Genomic DNA, 18,964 nt, shown 5'->3' on the forward strand with positions numbered 1-18,964 from the left:
ACAGACTAACTCTTCCTTTGCTGGGCCACCTGACAAAGCAGAAAGAGACCCAGCTCTGGGGTCAGGAGATATGGCTTTGAGTTCCCACTCTGAGCCTTACTGCTCTTTGACTGGCCGGTCACTTAAATTCTACGGCCCTCAGTTTCCATGTTCTGGAAACAAAGTGGGTGGACTAATCTTAGAAGGTAAAGGACCTGAGAACAGGGACCTTCTCCCTTTTTTATACCCAGTGCCTGAGATACAGTAAGTACTCTCAGCTCTATTACTGATGAATATTCAGGGCTTAACCTCCACTTACCTCCCTCCCCACCTGCTCAGGGCCAGGGTCCTGGACTCAATGAGCACTTTAAGTCCTTTCCAGCTCTGGGTCTGGGGTCTTCACTGCTAGTCACATCACTATTGCCACCATCAGGCACTGGTGTGGTGCCTCAGTGCACCATCTACACCATCTCATTGGAGCCTCTGGTAGGTAGATACTACCTACCTACCGTGGGGGTAAGATGAGGAAGCTGAGGCTGAGAGAATCACAGCCTGCTGGGTGCCCAGCTGATAAGCAGAAGAGGCAGGATTTGAGCCCAGGCCTTCCTGATTCCAAATTATGGGCTCCAGCCCTTCCCTGGGCTGCCTTTCAAACAGAGGGCCCTTCAGCCCCCCCAGAGGCCTGAGGCCTGAGAGAGACCTGGTGGGCTAATGGAGGAGTCGTGGCCCCCATGGTCAGCCATGCCTGACTGGATTCTCTCTTTCTCTCTCTCTCTCTGTACCTCTTTCTCTCTCTATCTCTCTCCCTCTTTTTTTCTCTCTCTTTTCTGTTCTCTATTCTTCTCTCTCGCTCTTTCCTTCTCTCCTTTTCTCTCTTCCTCTTCTCTCTCTCATCTTTCTGTCTCCTCTCTTTCTGTCCTTCTCTTTCTTCTTCTTCCTCCTCTTCCTCTCTCTCATTCTCTTCCCCCTTTCTCTATTCTTCTCTCTCTTTCCTTCTCTCCTTTTCTCTCTTCCTCTTCTCTCTCTCATCTTTCTGTCTCCTCTCTTTCTCTCTGTCCTTCACTTTCTTCTTCTTCCTCCTCTTCCTCTCATTCTCTTCCCTCTTTCTCTGTTCTTCTCTCTTCTCTCTCTCTTCTTTCTTTCTCTCTTTCCCCTGCAGGACTTTGACCATCACTGCCCCTGGGTCAACAACTGCATTGGGAGACGCAACTACAGATACTTTTTCCTCTTCTTGCTGTCCCTCAGTGCACACATGGTCGGTGTGTTTGCCTTTGGGATGGTTTTTGTCCTCCACCACCCTGACCAGCTTGGGGCAGCCCACACAGCCATCACGTATCCTGCCTGCCTTCCCAGCCCTGCCTGCCTCACTTCTTTCTCTTCTCCCTCCCTTCTTTTCCCCTTCCCTTTCCTCCTTCTCTTTCCTTTGCCATCCCTCCCTTCCTCCTCCTCCTTACTTCTCTCCTTCCCTTCCCTTTCTCCTTTTCTCAATCTTCCTGTCCTCCTTCCCATCCTCATTTTCTTTACCTCTTTCCTTCCCCCTCCTTTTGCCCTCTTCTTCCTCCTCCAGTTCCATTCTTCCTTTCTCCCATTCATCCCCACTCCTTCCTTCTCTTCCCCAGGAGGGTGGGGGAGTTGGTCAAGGATAACTATGAGACATTGGCCTCTAAGCACTCTGGGGAAGGCAACTCCTCTTCACAGGTCGTTGCATCTGGGTAATGGGTTTGGGAACCTGACTTCCCTCCCTGGCCCCAGTGGGTGCTAGGAGGGGCAGGCTCCCAGCCCAGGGACAGCATGGGGAGCTGCCTGTCCTGGCTCCTGGTTTTTGGTGTTTCCTAAGGGTTTCCCACCTGTTGGGCTCCCCCTCCCCCACCGGCATTTACCTTAACACCTCCCAGAATGGCCGTCATGTGTGTGGCTGGCCTCTTCTTCATTCCGGTCATCGGCCTCACTGGCTTCCACATTGTCCTAGTGGCCCGGGGGCCGTACCACCAATGAGCAGGTAGGGACTCAGCCTTGCAAGAACCAGGGAAGAGGAGGGGGTCCTAAAGGCAGGAGGAGGGAGGTGTATGGACCTAGGTAAGGTTAAGGGGGTGGCTTGTAAAGCAGCCTGGTTTGGTGGAAATGACCCTGGATTTGGAGGTTCTCAGGAGCTGGGTGATCGTGGGCAAGTTTCCCCCACCCCCACCCTCATCCGTTAGCCTATTTTGTAAAATGGGGGTAGTCATCTTTACACATTTTTCCTCACGTGGAAAGCACTTTACAGACCTTTCTGTGGCCCCAAAGTGTTAGATAAATGGGCTCTATGCTTTGGGGATTATCTGGTAAGAGAAGCCTGCTTGGATCCTCATGCTATGGGCTCTCCTCTCTGCGTCTCAGCTGCCCCATCTGTAAAATGGGTATAAATCATCCCAGTTTGCCACAGGTTTCCTTGAGGAGCAGCCCCCCTTCCAGTTTGCAAACTTGTGGGGGATCCCCAAAGAGGCCTCTGCTCCCCCATGTCATTCTTCATCATCAGAAAGACCCCTGGCTCTGGAGTCAGAGGAACAGGGTTCGAATCTCCCCTCTGGCGCTCACTTCACTGGTGACCCTGAGGGGCACGTTAGCGCATCACCATGCATATGCCTCCTCTTGTTTCTTCCTCTGTAAAACAAGGAGTCAGACCAGTTAAGCTCTGGGCTCTTCTCCCTCTCGAGCTCTGGCCTCCCTCTGATGGCGATCAGGATCAGCTTTGCATTTCCTGTTGCCAGAAGCTTTGCATGCTTTCACTCATTTGATCTTCCCAAAAGCCCCGGGAGGGAGTTGCCATTATTATTCCCATTCTACAGATGAGGAAACAAGCGGCATCTCTGAGGAATGAAGTGACACAGACTCAGGGCTAACGGTTTGGGGGTGTGCGGCAAATCTTTTTACAGGTGACGGGCAAGTTCCGTGGAGGCGTTAATCCGTTCACTCGAGGATGCTATGGGAATGTCGAGCACGTGCTGTGTAGCCCGCTGGCGCCCAGGTAAGGTAGAGCTCTGTGTGTGTTGGGGGATGGGAGAGGCGGGGCACCCTGTAGGTGAAGGAAATTTCAGTCTGTGCCCTCTGGACCCTCACTGTTGGTGACTGGCACTTCTAAAGAACGCTGGATTGAATATCTGAGGACTCAGTTTCAAATTCTGGTTTTGCCACTTATTAATTGATCTAGAGGGAAAAACATTGGTTCTGGAACCAGGGACCTAGGTTCAAATCCCATATGTGGTGCATACTACTCGTGTGACCCGAGGCAAGTCACTTCATCCCTCTTGGCCTCACTTTTCTCATCTGTACAGTGGAGAGGTTGAGCTCAGGGGGCTCTGAGTCCCTTTAGCAGTAGCGCCATAATCCCATAAACTGTAACTCTGGCCTGATCCCTTCCCCGTGCTGGGTCTTAGTTTCCCACATCTATAAAATGGGGGTTTTGGATTAGCTGCTCCCAGAATCACAACATTTTCAAGCTAGAAGGGACCTCAGTGTCCAGCTTGTTCCAACCTGGACTGAAACAATGATCCCCACTACAATACAGCCAGCAGGTGGTTCTCCCACCACTGGTAGATGGCCCTCAGGGAGGGCACGCTTGCCTCCCTCTTGGGGTGGCCCGTGGCCTCACTCTTGAACACCTCTGATTTTTAGGAAGGCGTGCTGAGGTTCTTTCCAGCTCAGAGTCCTAGGACGATGCCTTGCTGTCATCTCTGACTGTGGTCAGTGGTCAGCGTCAGGTGCCCTCGGTCAGTGACTGGCCAATCTGTAGTCCAAGAGCGCTGTCCGTGGTCAGTGGCCAGCTCGCCTTGGGGCTTCTGTGGTCACAGACAGGTGCAGAGATAGACAGACCACAACCACGTGGAAATGTAGCACACATTTTAATCACCTATGTGCACAAGTGCAGTTGTATTGCATGTAGGCCCATACACACAGGCTCATGTCCTGTTGCACAAACACTCTTGCACATGTGGAATCCTAGACCCTCATGTGCTCACACTGTCCACTCACATCTTTCTGCACGGGCCTGTCTTGGTAATGAGCTCTTGGACTTCCTTCCTGTCTTTGGCCTTGGCCTGGCTGTTGATCCCCACATGGAAAGACCTTATCAGATAAGCCAGTGAGGACTAGTGATGGGGTCCCTGTGCCTGTGGGTGCAGTGAGAGCTTGGGCTGTTGCTGGGCCTGAATTCTCTCTCCCACCCCCCAACTCCCCATCACATCTCTCTCCCAGGCCCCCCACTCCCCTCTTCTACCTGCTCTGCCCTGGCCTGAGTCATCTCTCAGAGATCAGCCTTGGCCTTCAGGCACCACTCTTCTCCCCCTTTAGGCTGGGCTGCAGTGGAGCTGCTGGGGAGGCAGATCTCCAGAGCCCCTCAGCTCCATCCTCCTGGGACATGTGGAAGGTTTCCTTCCTCTCCGTGAGGCCCATTCTCACAGAGACTTATCAGAAAATCTCAGCTGGCCCAGGGCTCTGCCTGCCCACCCCCTCTCTTTTCTCTTGGTTTTCCCTTCCTGTTTCCTTCTTTCTCATTCCTCCCTTCTCTCCCTCCCTTTTCTTACTCTTCCCTCCCTCAGCCTCTTTCTTCTTTCTCCTCTCTGCTTCTTCGTCCCTCTTTTTCCTCACTTCTCCCCTACTTCTCTCCTCTCCATCTTTTCATTCTTCCTTTATCTTCTGATTTCCTACCTTTCTTCTCAAAGTAGAAAAAGCCCTAGAAGTAGAATTATACAACATATGTTTGTGTCCCAGCTCTGCCTTCATGGCTTTGGATAAGTCTGGGCCTACAGTTCCCACCTTTGCAAAGGGAAAGGGAAGAAGATGAGAACCTGAAAAGGACCCCAAAGACCACCCAAGACCAATCCCTTCACTTGTTAGATAAGAGTAATGGAAGCAGCCTGCTGGAGTGGAAAGATCATAGAACTCTCAGGTTATGAGATCTCAGTTCAGATCCTGGCTCTGCTACTTACTACCTGTTTGACCCTGGGCAAGACCTTGGGCTCTCCCTGTAAAGTGATCAGCTTGCACTAGAAGAGGTCCACTCCAGCTCTGATATTAGGATTCTAGGTTCCTGAAGCTTCTTTCAGCTGTGAATGCTATGAACCCTTCCCTGGGCACAGCTGTCTTTGGCCCATCCCCACTGAAGATGGGGGCAGGTGAGCGCCATTCCAATCAGTTCATTATCTGACCCCTCCAGGTATGTGGCAGAGCCCAAGTTGAAGCTGGCTGTGAGTGTGAAGCCCCCATTTCTGCGACCTGATCTCTCCGATAGGCAGGTGTCTGTGAAGGTCAGTGACAATGGAATCCAGGCCACCTTGAGCCGCAGCAAGGTGAGGCAGGGTCCAGGCCTATCCCCCTGGGCCTATATGTGGGAGCTCTGGGGCAGAAACTCACTAGCTGGTGTGGAAAAGGAACTGACTTGAGAGCCCAGGACCTGGGTTTCAGTCTTGTGTGACCCTGGGCAGGGAGCTTTCCCTTCTGTGAAGTTCAGTTGTCTCATATGTAAAATAGGTGCAAGTAATCACAGCTTACTTTCCTCAAGGGGCTGCTGTGAGCACTCCTTGGGGTAAGAGTGTACACATATTCCTCTTCTTTTGAGACCGGGAGGTGGAGTGGAGGCCAAGAAGCTGAGGGAGGAGGACAATTCAAGCAAGCCCATCTTGGGGAGGGGAGAGGGTGGAGGATGGCAACACTTACACCCAAAGCCCAGGGGATGTCAGATGAGGCTGGGGGGAAGAAAAGAATGCCCCGGGGGAGGGCAAAGGGCTGAGCAGTCTGGCTGGGGCCTCTGACCACTAACTCTCTGATTTAGTCCAAGATTAGCCTGGGAGGGCTGGATGAAAAGTCCCTGGACCTGCAGCCTCCCCTGCCCCCCAAGGGAGAGCCTGGCAAGTACACTGAGCTTCAGGGGAGCAGTGATGGTGAGTAAGGCTGGGCCGCCCCTGTCTGGGCCAGAGCAGCTAGGCAACTCTTCGGGGAGATGTGATAAGCACCAAGGAAGGGAAAGGGGGCAAAACAAGGGAAAAGGAAGGAAGAGGAAGGAAGAGAGAAGGAAAGGAAAAGAAGGGAGGGAGAAGGAAAGGAGGAGAAGAAGGGAGAAGAAGAAAAAGGAAGAGGTGATGGGAGACATGAGGCTAGAGAAAGGGAGAAGAGGGAAAGAGGGAAGGTGAAGAAGGATGAGGGACATGGGGCAGCTAGGTGATGCAGTGGATAGAACACCAGCCCTGAAGTCAGGAGGACCTGAGTTCAAATCTGGCTTCAGAACAAACACTTGACACTTACTAGCTGTGTGACCCTGGGCAAGTCACTTTACCCCAATTGCCTTGAAGAAGAAGAAGAAGAAAAAGAAGAAGAAGAAGAAGAAGAAGAAGAAGAAGAAGAAGAAGAAGAAGAAGAAGAAGAAGAAGAAGAAGAAGAGGGACAAAGGAAGGAGAGAAAGATATGGAGAGAGACAGAAAGAGCAAAGGGAGAAAGGGAGAAGTAGAGAGGGAGAAAGGGAGACTAAAGGGTGAGGGAAGAAGGGAGCCAGTTTTCCAGAGAGAGCCTGCAGGGCAATGAGAAGCTGGGGGCGAGGGCACGCTTGGTCTGTGCCCAGTCCGGAAGTCCCCTACGAGCAATGCCAACCTCAAGGCTGGCTCACCCAATTACCAGCCTTCTCTCCTGGAGGCCCGTGAGGACTCCTGACCTTAGTGGGTGAGTTTGTCTGTCTTTCTCCTCAGAGGGTGGCCTGTCCCCTAAGCTGACCAGCCCCCCAACTCCTGCTATGTACAAGTATCGGCCTGGCTTCACCAATAATTCCAAGATTCACTACCATGCCACAGCTGACCAGGTGAGAAATTGCTCAGACTTTTCTGGACTCATCACCTTGGATGAATGTGTGTGTTAGGCTGGGGAAGGTGGGATCATCTCTGCAATCTTCTCACAGTACTTCTGAATCTTTCACAATCATAGAGCATGAGAGCTGAGAAGGGGCCTTAGAACAGGGAATGTCAGAGCTGGGAGGGATCTTGGAACAGGGATGTCAGAGCTGGGAAGGGCCTTAGAACAGGGAATGTCAGAGCTGGGAAGGGCCTTAGAACAGGGAATGTCAGAGCTGGGAGGGATCTTGGAACAGGGATGTCAGAGTTGGGAAGGGCCTTAGAACAGGGAATGTCAGAGCTGAGAGGGATCTTGGAACAGGGATGTCAGAGCTGGGAGGAGTCTTGGAACAGAATATGTAATAGCAGAATTGGGAGTCTCCTCCAAGGTTCACTTCCTCTTATGGAGGGGAGCTGAGGCCACCAGAGTGAAGAGGTGAGCTGCCCAGGGGTTACACATCTTTGCAGTGGCAGAGATGAGATCTCAGCCCTTTCCACTGGCTGTGCCCTCTCTCGTTGAGGACGCCAGCAGTCACTTTCTGAGCCATCCTGTGGGAGTGGGGAGGCGGGCTGGGCTCTGAGCCCCTCTTGCTGTCTTGTAGATCACCCTTCAGGATGGCAGCTTGGGGGAGGATGACGGTGGGACCCTCGACTACCAGTCGGAGCCCAACCTGGACCTTCCTGACTACCACCGGAGCGCCCTTCACAAGACCTATCAGTCGTCGCCACTCCACATGGATTCCTACACTGCCAATTCGCGGTCCCTGAGCCTGAAGTCCGCCAGCAGGCAGGGGACGGACCAAGTCGCCCTCCATTCTCTGAAATCAGAAGGAGCCCCCCCAACCCCCTACAAGACCATATTTTCTCCCAACTCCCTGTCTAACCGCAACAGCAGCCTATCATACGACAGCCTGTTGAACCCCATGTCGCCAGCAGGTCGCAAGTGCCCGGCCCACTCAGTGGTCGGCTCAGCGGGCTACCACTCGCCCTACCTGTCAGCCAAGGTGTGCCACCTGCGCGGGGGGGAGCTGCAGCGGCCGGGGCCCCGCAGCTTCAGCCCAGTTCTGGGTGGGGGCGCCCCCAGCTCGCACCCCCGGGACCCTTCACCAGTGCGCTATGACAACCTCTCCAAGACCATCATGGCCTCCATCCAGGAGCGCAAAGAGATGGAGGAGCGAGAGAAGCTTCTGCACTCACACCCGGACTCGGTGTTTGGTGACTCTGGCGTCTACGACACCCCCAGCTCCTACAGCCTCCAGCAGGTCAGCACGTTGTCGTCGGATGACCCCCGCAGCCTGGCCCTGCCCTGCGGCTCCCGGGAGAACCTGACGTTGGCCAGTGGCGGCTTCGGCACCAGGAGCCCCTTGCTCCAGTCATCTCTGTCCTCCCTCTCGGGGGTCATGGCACGTGCCCCGAGGACTTCCACCACCTCCCTCCAGGCTGACTTGGCCAATAATAACATTCAGAGCCACCAGACGCTGCAGGGCCGGGGGACCGCTGGCCCCTACATGTCCCCGGGCCACCAAGTCCCACCTTCCCCCTCTGGGATGCCGAGGTCGCCTTCCTATGGAGGCCCCAAGGCAGTCTCATTTATTAATACTATGGAAATCACAGAGCCTCCCCCTCTAGGAGTTCAAAGGTAAGTGCTGCCTGGGGTTCTCACTGAGGGCTCACCTCTTCTCTGCTGCCTTGTCCGGTGGCCCCTAGCCCCCCCGGACCTGGCTTTAGCTTTGTAGTGGACTTCACAGTAGGACCCTCAGCTCCCTGGAGTAGGGGGACAGGCAGTGCTGAGGATCCAGGTCCTCTGTGATACTGTCCTGGGGAACCCTGGCCCTCTGGCCACCAGCTACCCAGTGCCTTGGCAAGCCCCAGGCCCTGCCTGCCTCAGGGCCCTGAGGATCTGGTCCTTCTGGGCCTGGAGCCTCGTGCCTCCCTGGGGCATAGCTGAGCCCTGTCCATCTGTGCCCCCTCTTCTGCTGCTGCTTCTGCTGCTGCCCTCCCTGGGGCTCACTGCTTCTCCTCCTTTTCTTTACCCCCTCTGCCACCCCCTCCAGACCACATCAGTGCTGCGTCTGGGATCTCTTCATGAGGGAAGGGGAAACTCTAAACTGAGAAACAATACCCAAGAATGAGACCAGGAGGGTCGGTAAAAGATCCCCCAGGCCAGGCTGGGTAGCTCCTCAAACTCACCTCTCTATCCCACGATGCTCCGAGTCTCTGGTCCCCTTCCCAGACACTGCCATGATCATCCAAACCTTGGCCACGCCGGGCACAACCAGAAAGGAAAACCCTTCTCTTGGCCTTGGCTGCTCCTTCTCTTTAGGGAAACCTTTCAGGGAGAAGAAGCCAGGTAGTCAGGAAGACTTGGGTTCCAGTCCTGCTCTGATACCCACTGACTGTGAGACCCTGGGCAAGTAACATCACACCTTAGTGTCGTAGGACACTCCCTAAGATGGGCAGCAGCAGAGCAGGTGCCCACCTGCATTGGGAGAGGGAGTTTCCCCAAGTACAGGGCCCCCTAAGTATCCTTATAGATAGTAGAGTCCTGGGAAGGAGATTTCTTTTCCTGATGAAGTCCTAAGTTGGCTCCCTCCCTGCCTCCCCAAATAATCGTGATGGAACCACAATGGAATCATCCCTCCTGATCTGATCACTCATACACATGCACACTCTCTCACAACACTCACACACACACTCTCACACACACACACTCACACTCTCTCACACACTCTTACACAGAGTCTCTCACACACATACTCTATCACACACATACTGTCACACACACTCTCTCACACACACACACACACTCTCTCTCACACACACATACACACACACTCACACACTCTTACACACACTCTGTCACACACATTTTCTCACACACACTCACTCTGTCACACACACACACTCTACACACACACATGCACACACTCACACACTCATTCACTCATACATACACGTCTTTTTTTTCCAGGACAGAACTTCCCACCCCTTTCTGTCTTGCCCCTTTCCAGACCCAAGATCAATCTTGGAAAGACACAAAGTGTGTTTAGATTCTGAGAGTTGGTCCTTTAGATGAGCCCCAGAGGGTGAGCATGCCACTGTGCTTAAATTTTCACCCCTCTTCCCACCCATCTATTTCAGTAAACATTTATGAAGCATTTACAATGTGCCAGGTACTATGCTAAACGCTGGGCATACAAGAGGCAAAATGTAGTTCCTGCCCTCCAGGAGCCTACAGTCTAACGGAGGAGCCGACAGGCAAACCAATATTTGCAAAGCAAATTACAGACAGGATATGTAGGAAATTATGAACCGAGGGAAGGCACTGGAATTCAGAGGGTTTGGGGAAGGCTTCCTGTGAGACCTGGGATTTTAGCTGGGACTTAGGGAAGCCAGAGAGGTCAGTAGTTGGAGCGAAGGAGGGAGAGCCTTCCAGAACATGCCCAGAGCCGAGGGATGGAGCGTCTTGTGTGTGGAACAGGCTGGAGAAGGTAGAAAGAGTGAAGAGACTGGAAAGGTAGGGGAGCTGGGCTGTCAGAGGCTCTGAAGGCCAATCAGAGCATTTTGCATTTGCTCCTGGAGGCCATAAGAAGTTGCTGGAGTTTACTGAGTAGGGGGTGACACAGTCAGGTCTTTGCTTTAGAGAGATCATTTTGGAGGCTGGATAGAGGCTGGACTAGAGTGGGGGGAAACTGGAGGCAGGCAGACCCTCCCCCACCCCCCAGAGGCTATGGCAGTAGTCTAGGGGAGAGGTGATGAGGGCCTGCACCAGGATGGGGGCAGGGTCAGAAAACAAAAGGGGACATATTTGAGAGGCGTAGTATCTGCTGTAAAGGTGAAATCAAAAGGCCTTGGTAGCACTTGGATGTGGGGGCTGAGAGAAAGTTCAGAGTCCAGGGTGACTCCTGAGGGAGCCTGCAGGTGCCCTCGACAGTAATGGGGAAGGTAGGAAGAAGAGGGAGGTTCTGCTTTGGACGCATTGAGCGTAAGGTGTCTCCTGGACATCCAGTCGGAGATGTGAAATTGGAGGTTGGGGCAGGACAGGTAGATTTGAGAATCATCGGCAAAGACACGGCCGTTAAATCGAGGGAAGCTGACGAGATCACCCAGTGAAGTGGAACAGAGGAAGAAGAGCAGGCCTGGGCCGGAATCCTGAGGGACACCTTCAGTCAGAGGGTATCATCAGGAGAAGGATCAGAAGAAGACAGAGAAGGAGCCGTCAGAGAGGAAGGAGGAGAACCAGGAGAGAGGGATGTCCTGCAAACCTAGAGAGAAGAGAGGATCCAGGAGGAGAGAGTGATGGACGGTGTCCAAGGCTGCAGAGAGGCCGAGGAGAAGGAGGATGGAGGAGAGGCCACGAGATTTGGCAGCTAGATCATTGGAGCTTTGGTGGAATGCTAAGATCAGAAGTTGGATTATAAGGGGTTAATGAGAGAGGAGAGAAAATGGAGGCACCTGTTGTAGAGGGCCTTTTTGAATTTAGCTGTGGTGGGCAAGGGATCAGGATGATAGTGGGAATGGAAGGACCAAGTGAATTTTGTTTTCCAGATGGTGGAGACATGGGCATGTTTGTAGGCAGTAGGAGATGAGCCAGTAGTGACAGAGGGGAGGCAGTCTGATGGGATGTGATGGATGGGATGGCTTTGACAGGCTAACCAAGGGTTTGCCATTTCATCATGGGAAACAGGGTAAAGGAGGAGGGAGTGGCAGAAGCCATCTGAATATCAGGGGATGAGGAGGAAGGTGCTAAAAATGATTGAAGGATATGGGAAAGTCCCAGAAGCCCAGAGCTAGAGACCCGAAAGTCCGACCTATTCCTAGAGGGGAGTTTTCTCTGCAATATCCCTGACAAGAAGTCATCCTGCCTCTGCTTGGAGACCTCCAGTGATGGGGAGCTCACTACCTCTTGAGGTAGCCAGATTCATTTTGGGACAAATCTCCTTATCAGGCAGTTTTTGTGTAGCATTAATCTGTCCCCCTGAAATCTCCTCCTCCCCGCCCCACGCCCCACATTGCTCTTAATTCTGTCCTCTGGGGCCAAACAGAACAAAGCTGTTCTTCATCTCACCAGAAGTTCTTGAAGACTAGAATCACGTCCCCACCTCAGTCTTCCTTCATGGGGGACCATTTATCCTCTCCAGAGCCTCAGTTTCCTCAACAGTATAATAAGAGGGGATGGACTGCGTGACCGCCATAAAAGATGAATCTCTTCTTGAGACTCACCATTCTTCAAGCTGGTGTTGATGTGATTTATCTACCCTTCCCTGTCCTGGTCATCCTCCTCTGGACAGTGCTTAGGTCAGCGCCCAGCATGTAGTAGGCACTTAATGAGTGCCAGCTGACTGACTGACTTTGGGCATGTCCACCTCACCCGTGAATGGCCCAGATAATGAGGAGACTCCTCATTCGGTGGTCAGTTGGAGGAGTGGGGAGGGTGATGCCTCATGGGGGGTCTGTAGCATCAGAAGGGAAAGATGGTTGTAGAGAAGAGAGGTCCAACTCATTCTACTTGGCTCTGGAGGCCAAGACCATTAGCCATGGGGGGAGGGGCAGGGAAGAAATTCTGGGCTCCATCGAAAGAAAACTTCCTAACAACTGGAGCCGTCCTGTCAGAAAATGGGCTGCTAGGTCATGCTGGGAGGCAAGGAAGCTTTGAGTTCAAATCCTGCCACAGACAATTGCTAGCTTCGTGGAATTCCAATGGCAAGCCACTCAACTCTTTCAGCCTCAGTTTCCTTTATTTGTCAAATGGGGTTAATAACAGCATCTGCCTTCTGCCACGGTTGTGTCAAGTGCTAGACAGAGGGTGGCTAGTATAATTATTAGTCATTTTTTCCTCACTAGAGTGAAATTAGTTCTGGTCTAGGATTATAGTCTTAGATCTGGAAGTGACCTCAGAGATTTTTCATTGTTTTTCAGTCATATCTGACCCTTCATGACCCCATTTGGGGTTTTCTTGGCAGAGATACTTTCCTTCTCCAGCTCATTTTACAGATGGGGAAACTGAGGCAAACAGGGTGAAGTGACTTGCCCAGGGTCACACAGCTAATAAATATCTGAGGTCAGATTTGAACTCAGGAAGATGAGCCTGGCACTCTATGCACTGCCCCACCTAGCTGCTCTAGAGATTTTTTTTTAAAGGCAATTGGGGTTAAGTGACTTGCCCAAGGTCACACAGCTAGTAAGTGTCAAGTGTTTCCTCTGAGGCTGGATTTGAACTCGGGTCCTCCTGACTTCAGGGCCGGGGCTCTATCCACTGTGCCACCCAGCTGCCCCTGGTCTAGAGATTCTTAACCCCTAGACCTAATCCATCCTCCTCATTCTGAAGATGAGGATCTGAGGCCAAGGGGAGTTAAGAGGCTTTCCCCAAATTGCAAAGACAGGGGCAGCTAGGTGGTGCAGTGTATAGAGCTCCAGCCTTGGAGTCAGGAGAACCTGAGTTCAAATTCAACCTCAGACACTTGACGCCAGCTGTGTGACCCTGGGCAAGTCACTTAACCCTGATTGCCTCACCCAAAAAACAAAACAAAACCAAAAAGATTCCAAATAGCAAAGGCAGTAAGTGTCTGAGGCAGGATTTGCACTCAGGTCCTCTGACTCCCAGGCCAGCTGATCTGGTCATTCATTATAGAGGAGCGTCTTGCCCTGGACAGGGACACAGGGCCCTCAGAGTCTCTCCTTGGGGCTGGAGAGGTAACAGGAGGGAACGCGGCTCTGATATCCCCGAGGAGTATGGGGGGTGTTCTGTCCTTGGCCGAGTGATTAGGCGCTCCTGGACCACCTTGTGGCAGTTTCCTTGTGTGCCCATAGCGCCCTCTAGTGTGTGAGAGAAGGAGAGCGCTTCTAGGCTTGAGCAGGAGGGATGGGACATGGAGGTGATAGGGGTCCTCGCCCCAGGGGCCGGGAGGGACCTGCTCCGACCCCTGCTTTGCAGACACTCCATTGTGTGAACTGCTCCCAGCAGCCCCAAGCTGCTCGGGGAGTCAGTATCCCAGGTGAGAGCGGAGGCAGGGCGTCCCCCAGAGTCCATGTTCTCTCCTCTGTATCACCCTCCCCTTTCATTCTGCCAGGAGAGACCTGATCTAGGTCCCAGAGAAAATCAGTAGCAAAGACATTGGAACGATGAGATTTAGCATAAGAGAGAGTCTTGGAGATCCTCTGGTTTTATAGGCCCAGAGAGAGGAAGGCATTTACTCAAGATCACCAGCTTTTAGGTGGCCAAGCCAGAATTGCAACCCAGGTCCCCACACTTCCAACCCAGGGCTCTTTCCCCAACATCCAGGTCCCCAGGCTTCCGTTCCTTTCATTTCATGACATCTTTTCCACTAAGGTTCAACCAAACTCTTCTTCTTCCATTGCTGGCTTCCCTTGGAACTTTGAAAGGCAGAGGGCACTGGGGCTGACCAGGGAACGGTCGGTGGGCATGATGACGGCTTCTCCCCCCACCCACCTTTCTCCCTATTCTGGGATTCCGTCCTGGGAAGAAAAGTGCTTCCCATGAACTCCCCAGGATTCTGGCCCGAGGGGGAGGGTTGAGATGTTCATGGTGCAGGAGAGCTCAACTTCTCCGAGGGAAATGGGAGCCTGGGGTTGGGGGCGGGGAGGAGTCGGCCGGCCTTCCCACTGGTGTTTGGATCTGAGCCCTGGTAGCATGTGGTCCTTGTCAGTGTCCTCCCCTCTGCCCCGTCTCGTCCCCTTAGACGTCCTTGTGGCTCCCGATCCTGGCAGCAGAGGGGTCCCATCCCAGAGCCCTAGGGGAGAGGAGTGGGAAGGAGGGGGAGTAGGCTTTTGGCCAGGATGGGTCTTTCCCTGTGGCCTTGGCTGCTAAAATGTTGTGTCAAGCCTCTGTGTGTTCACGTGTATGTGTGTGTGTGTGTGTGTGTGTGTGTGTGTGTGTGTGTATGTGTATGTGCTTTTCCCACAGGGAGCATGTGCTGCTGAAGACCCCTCAGAGTATTCTAAACGGACAGTCTAAAGGCCTTCCCAGATTGGGGCCTGTGGCCAGCACCCAGGGGGTCCCTGGAAGCCCTACCAGGCACACAAATGTTAAGAAGGTGTCTGGAGTAGGTGGGACCACGTATGAAATTTCAGTGTGAAGAGGGAGCCTCACCCTATCCTGGCCTTGTGACCTATGGCACCCTGAAGATGGAAAACCAAGGAGATGCCACCTGGGGGGGTGCCTGTTTTTCCTGTCTCTCTCTCCCTTCTTCCCTACAAGCCCACCTTCTTCAACCTCTTCCCCCTGCCAGCACCCCCAAGGGAATGGAATGAACCACCTTGAGAACTGACTGGCTTGGGAGTGTCAGGAGAGTGGGTGCACCCGTGTGGCATGTGCATCGGTCCATTCTAGAAGATGCTCGGATTGGGGTGCCATTTTGAGATCCTGGGGCACATCTATCTAGTTTCCCAGGGTGCACAGCAGGCCTGACCATCACACATCTGTCTCTGGGAGAGCTGGCAGGCCTCTCAGCCTACATGAGCTTGTAGTAGCGAGCAGAGGCCTGCATTTACTATGCTGTTCGGAAGACGGGTCCAAACTAAAACCTTTCTCATCCAATAAGGGTGTGTCTGTGTCCCTGGCTTCTGCGGGCTTCTCTGTAACAGCCTCTTGGGATGACTGTGGCTATGGGTAGGTGTGGATAAGAGAAGGACGGACCACAGGAAGACCCCCAGTCTAAGAAGTCAGCTTGTCCCAGAAGGAGTGGCTTCCACTGAAGGCCCTGTGTCTCTCCTTGTTCCCCAGCCCAGCCTCCATCGAAGCCCTGCCCCAACACCACTGCTTGGTCTGAGGAGTGTGAAGCAGAGGGGCTCAGCGCCCTGCCCTATGGCATCCCCTGACTGGGTAGTGTGGGTGGCCTGGATTCCATCACATCTGAAGAGCCGACCTTCCTACCTGGCTAATAGTCCCCTCTTTCTTTCCCTGTCCACACAAGACTTTTTCCCACTTTGGACTGAGCTCATCAACTCTACTTTGAATTTTTCCAGGCAGAGCACACATACCTCATTAGGCTTGACCACAAAGATGGGGGCGGGTTGGTTCCATTGAGGATCCAGAGGAAATCTCTTTTGTTCTCATCGGGCGTTCTTGGAGGGGGAGGGGCAAGCATGAAAGGTTGCTGCGCTCAGTTGACCAACGCGGGCAAGATAAGGCACGTCCCTCACTGAAACTATGCAGAAACTGCTTGCCGAGTATGTGCCCAAGATCCCAGCTGAGCATGTGCCCCCCAGTCCTGCTGGCCCCCCTTTGCGCCAGGTCATCACAGGAGCCAGAGTAGACAGCGGAGGGGACAGAAGCACTTTTCCGATGATGATAATACGACACCCACCCATCCTCTGCTGAAGACCCATCCTGTACTTTCCTAAGGACTCTGTCCCCTTGCCTTGACAATGAGAAGTGAAGAGCTAAGGATGCGAAGGAGACTGCTGTGTGTCTCCTACTCTTGGCTCTGGGGTAAATGGTGGTCTGAAGAGTGGAGGCTGGTTCGGCTTGAATGAAATCCCACTGGGGTCATGCCTCAGCCCACGAGGTCACTAGAATTCTCTGTGGTCTGACTGGCATGAAGATGCTGGTCTCAATCTTCCTGGAGCTGATAGCCTTGGTGGACACATGCCTGATGCCAACAAAGTTGCAGTATCTAGAACCTTTGGCCACAAACCATTGGCAAGCACCCAGAACCTCCTGGGAATCCTCCTGGGTTTGGCACATGAGACACCCCCAACTTCCTGTCGCTATTAACGAGTTGCCTTTTCCCCAGCCTTGCTCATTATTATATTTAGCTTCACAAGCTTTCCCTCCTTGCTCCCCTCCCCTCCCTCTCTCTTTCTCCCCCCAGGACTTCCAAATGTCTCCATTTCTCAGCTTTGAGAAGGGGGAGAATAATGTTGCCCTCTGTATTTGCTGAATCCTTCTGTGCCATGTGTGACAAGAGGGGTGTGTGTGGATTTTTCCAGGATGAGTAGCAATAGTTTGGGTCTCCAATCCCTCTGTGCGTGGGTTCCCCATCCATCCCCCCCACCAAGCAAATGATTCTGTTGTCTCTGGTCTCTGGTCTTCTAGAATCCGTCATTTGTCCATACCTTGTATTAACTGTATAATGTGGTGGGGGGACAACTGTGCTTATGGCTGTGGGGACATGTTGTTACTTGAAGCCTTAATTCTCTGTGTTTCTATTCCTGGGTGGTTTGATGTAAATGGAAACCATTAGTTAATTAACTTTGGGAATCATAGATCTGTGTGGATAAAGTAGGTTGGGTTCACCCTCTTCTCTCCACCCTGACCTCTCTAGGCCCCCATCAGAAATGACAACCCCAGGGCCCACTTTCTGCCATTAGAGACCGTTAGGTGATGGATTGGTCAGATCAGGAGTTTGGGCCGAGGAGGTGCTCAGATTTACCCCAGTAAGAAGCGCGTTTTCATCATTTGCTTCTGTATGGGTTACTTTATTTTTGTTTTATTTTTTTTGTTTTATATAATTTTATTAAAAAAGAGAGAATCCATTGTCTGAGTGAACCTTTGGGGTGCCCCCATCGAGGCTGGAGGACCAATGTCCTCTTTTACCTAACCAAAGGATCCAGAGTTGCAGTATCTAGAACCCGTGGCCAGATGGTCCAGTGAATCCCCCTGGGCGTGGCACATGAAACACCCCAGCTTCCTGTTGCTATTAATGAGTTGCTTTTTCCCCAGCCTTGTTCTTCATTATATTTAGCTTTACAAGTTTTCCTTCTTTCTCTTCTCTCTCTCTCTCTCTCTCTTTCTCTCTCTCCCTCTCCCTCTCCCTCCCTCCCTCCCTCCCTCTCTCCCTCAGACCCCAGTTGACCAGTGTATGAAACACCACCCAGTTGTGTTTCTATAATGGGGACTGATAACAGGGAAAATCATCCCTATCCAAGATGGCAGCCAGTTCTCTAGACTGCCCCTTTGCCCACCCTTGGAACAGACGTGTTTGGGGGTTCCTCAGATGGGTCTCAGTCCAGTATGTTGTAGATGCCAAGGAAGCCCAGTTGTCAGAATTTGAAGGGCCAGACCTTTGAGACCAGCTAATCTAACCCTATAGACATTTAGCTATTTTTTTGTATATTTCCCCTCTGGGCCTCAGTTTCCTCTTCTGTCAAATAAGGGTTTGAATTAGATTATCTCAGAAGTCTCTTTAAATGCTCAATCTTATAATCCTTTTAAACCCTTCTCTTTTCTTACAAATAAAGAAACTGAGGCCTAGAGAGGGCTGGGTCCAAGGCCCCACAGGTAGTATGTAGCTAAGAACCAGAGGGCCACTGCTGAAGTGGATATCAGTGGAGTTGTCTAAAGTCACCCCTGGGGCTCCAGGCAGCCAGGAGTGTGCTCTGTCCCCATGGGGTCTGTGAATGCTGGAAGGGCATCTCACTGGGAAGCCTGAGGGTCCCTGTGGCCTCTTTGCTGTGGAGTTACTGAGCCTTTGGCTGACCTCTCTCTGGCCCCCTGGCTGCTGCCAGAGTGGACCTGGCATCTGGAGAGGTTGAAGAGAAGCCTGCAGGATTCCCAGGGCTAAGCAGTCATCTGTGGATAGAGCCTAAGAGCTCTCCAGCCTGGGCACCTGCAAACCAGAGTGTTGGCTCTCCTGCCTTGCCGGGCTCTGGAGGAGTGCTGGGGTCCCAGGAATGGTCCGTCCAGAGCCCAAGGCTCACAGGTGGCAGGAGGGAGGTGGTGGCAGGAGCCCTGACTTTGTAGCCAGGAGGCCAGCTACTGGTAGACCAGGTGACTTTGGCCAGATCCCTCCCCCTTGGTGAGCCTCAGTTCCCCTATCTGTAAAATGAGGGGATTGGGCCAGATAGTCATGGAGGTCTCTGTTAGTTCTTAGATTTCATTATTCTTGAGCTGTTCAGCTCATCTCTTTGTCTTCCTCCAGCCCATAACGTTTAAGAAAGAAATGTTTTCATGGCTGGATCTCCCAGTCACAGAGATACTTGGACCTATGCCACACTCCACCAAGACAGACCCGACTTTTTTGCAGGACTTCTTGAGTACTGGGTGATCCCTGAGAAAAGGCTACCTGGAGGCAGTGGGGGAGGCAGGTGGAAACATTTGCAAAACACGTTCAGATCATAGGCCACAGAGGTCAGAGTGGACCATAGAGGTTTTATACTCCTCTGTTTTTACA

At 52.6% G+C, this 18,964-nt stretch overlaps 1 protein-coding gene across 1 annotated transcript in view; it reads left to right on the forward strand.

Moving 5' to 3' along the window:
* ZDHHC8 (zDHHC palmitoyltransferase 8) overlaps window positions 1-17,327 on the forward strand; it is a 76,450-nt gene extending 59,123 nt beyond the window's left edge. Inside the window, 9 exon segments of the mRNA XM_078154472.1 lie at window positions 1,139-1,311; window positions 1,875-1,956; window positions 1,958-1,978; window positions 2,892-2,983; window positions 5,171-5,303; window positions 5,786-5,894; window positions 6,693-6,802; window positions 7,433-8,469; window positions 14,755-17,327. Coding sequence (XP_078010598.1) covers window positions 1,139-1,311; window positions 1,875-1,956; window positions 1,958-1,978; window positions 2,892-2,983; window positions 5,171-5,303; window positions 5,786-5,894; window positions 6,693-6,802; window positions 7,433-8,469; window positions 14,755-14,926 — 1,929 coding nt within the window. The 3' untranslated portion in view covers window positions 14,927-17,327.
* The last annotated feature ends 1,637 nt before the right edge of the window (window positions 17,328-18,964 follow it).

The sequence above is a fragment of the Phascolarctos cinereus genome, unplaced genomic scaffold, assembly GCF_003287225.1.
Source record: "Phascolarctos cinereus isolate Bilbo 61053 unplaced genomic scaffold, phaCin_HiC Scaffold_4;HRSCAF=312, whole genome shotgun sequence".
NCBI lineage: Eukaryota > Metazoa > Chordata > Mammalia > Diprotodontia > Phascolarctidae > Phascolarctos > Phascolarctos cinereus.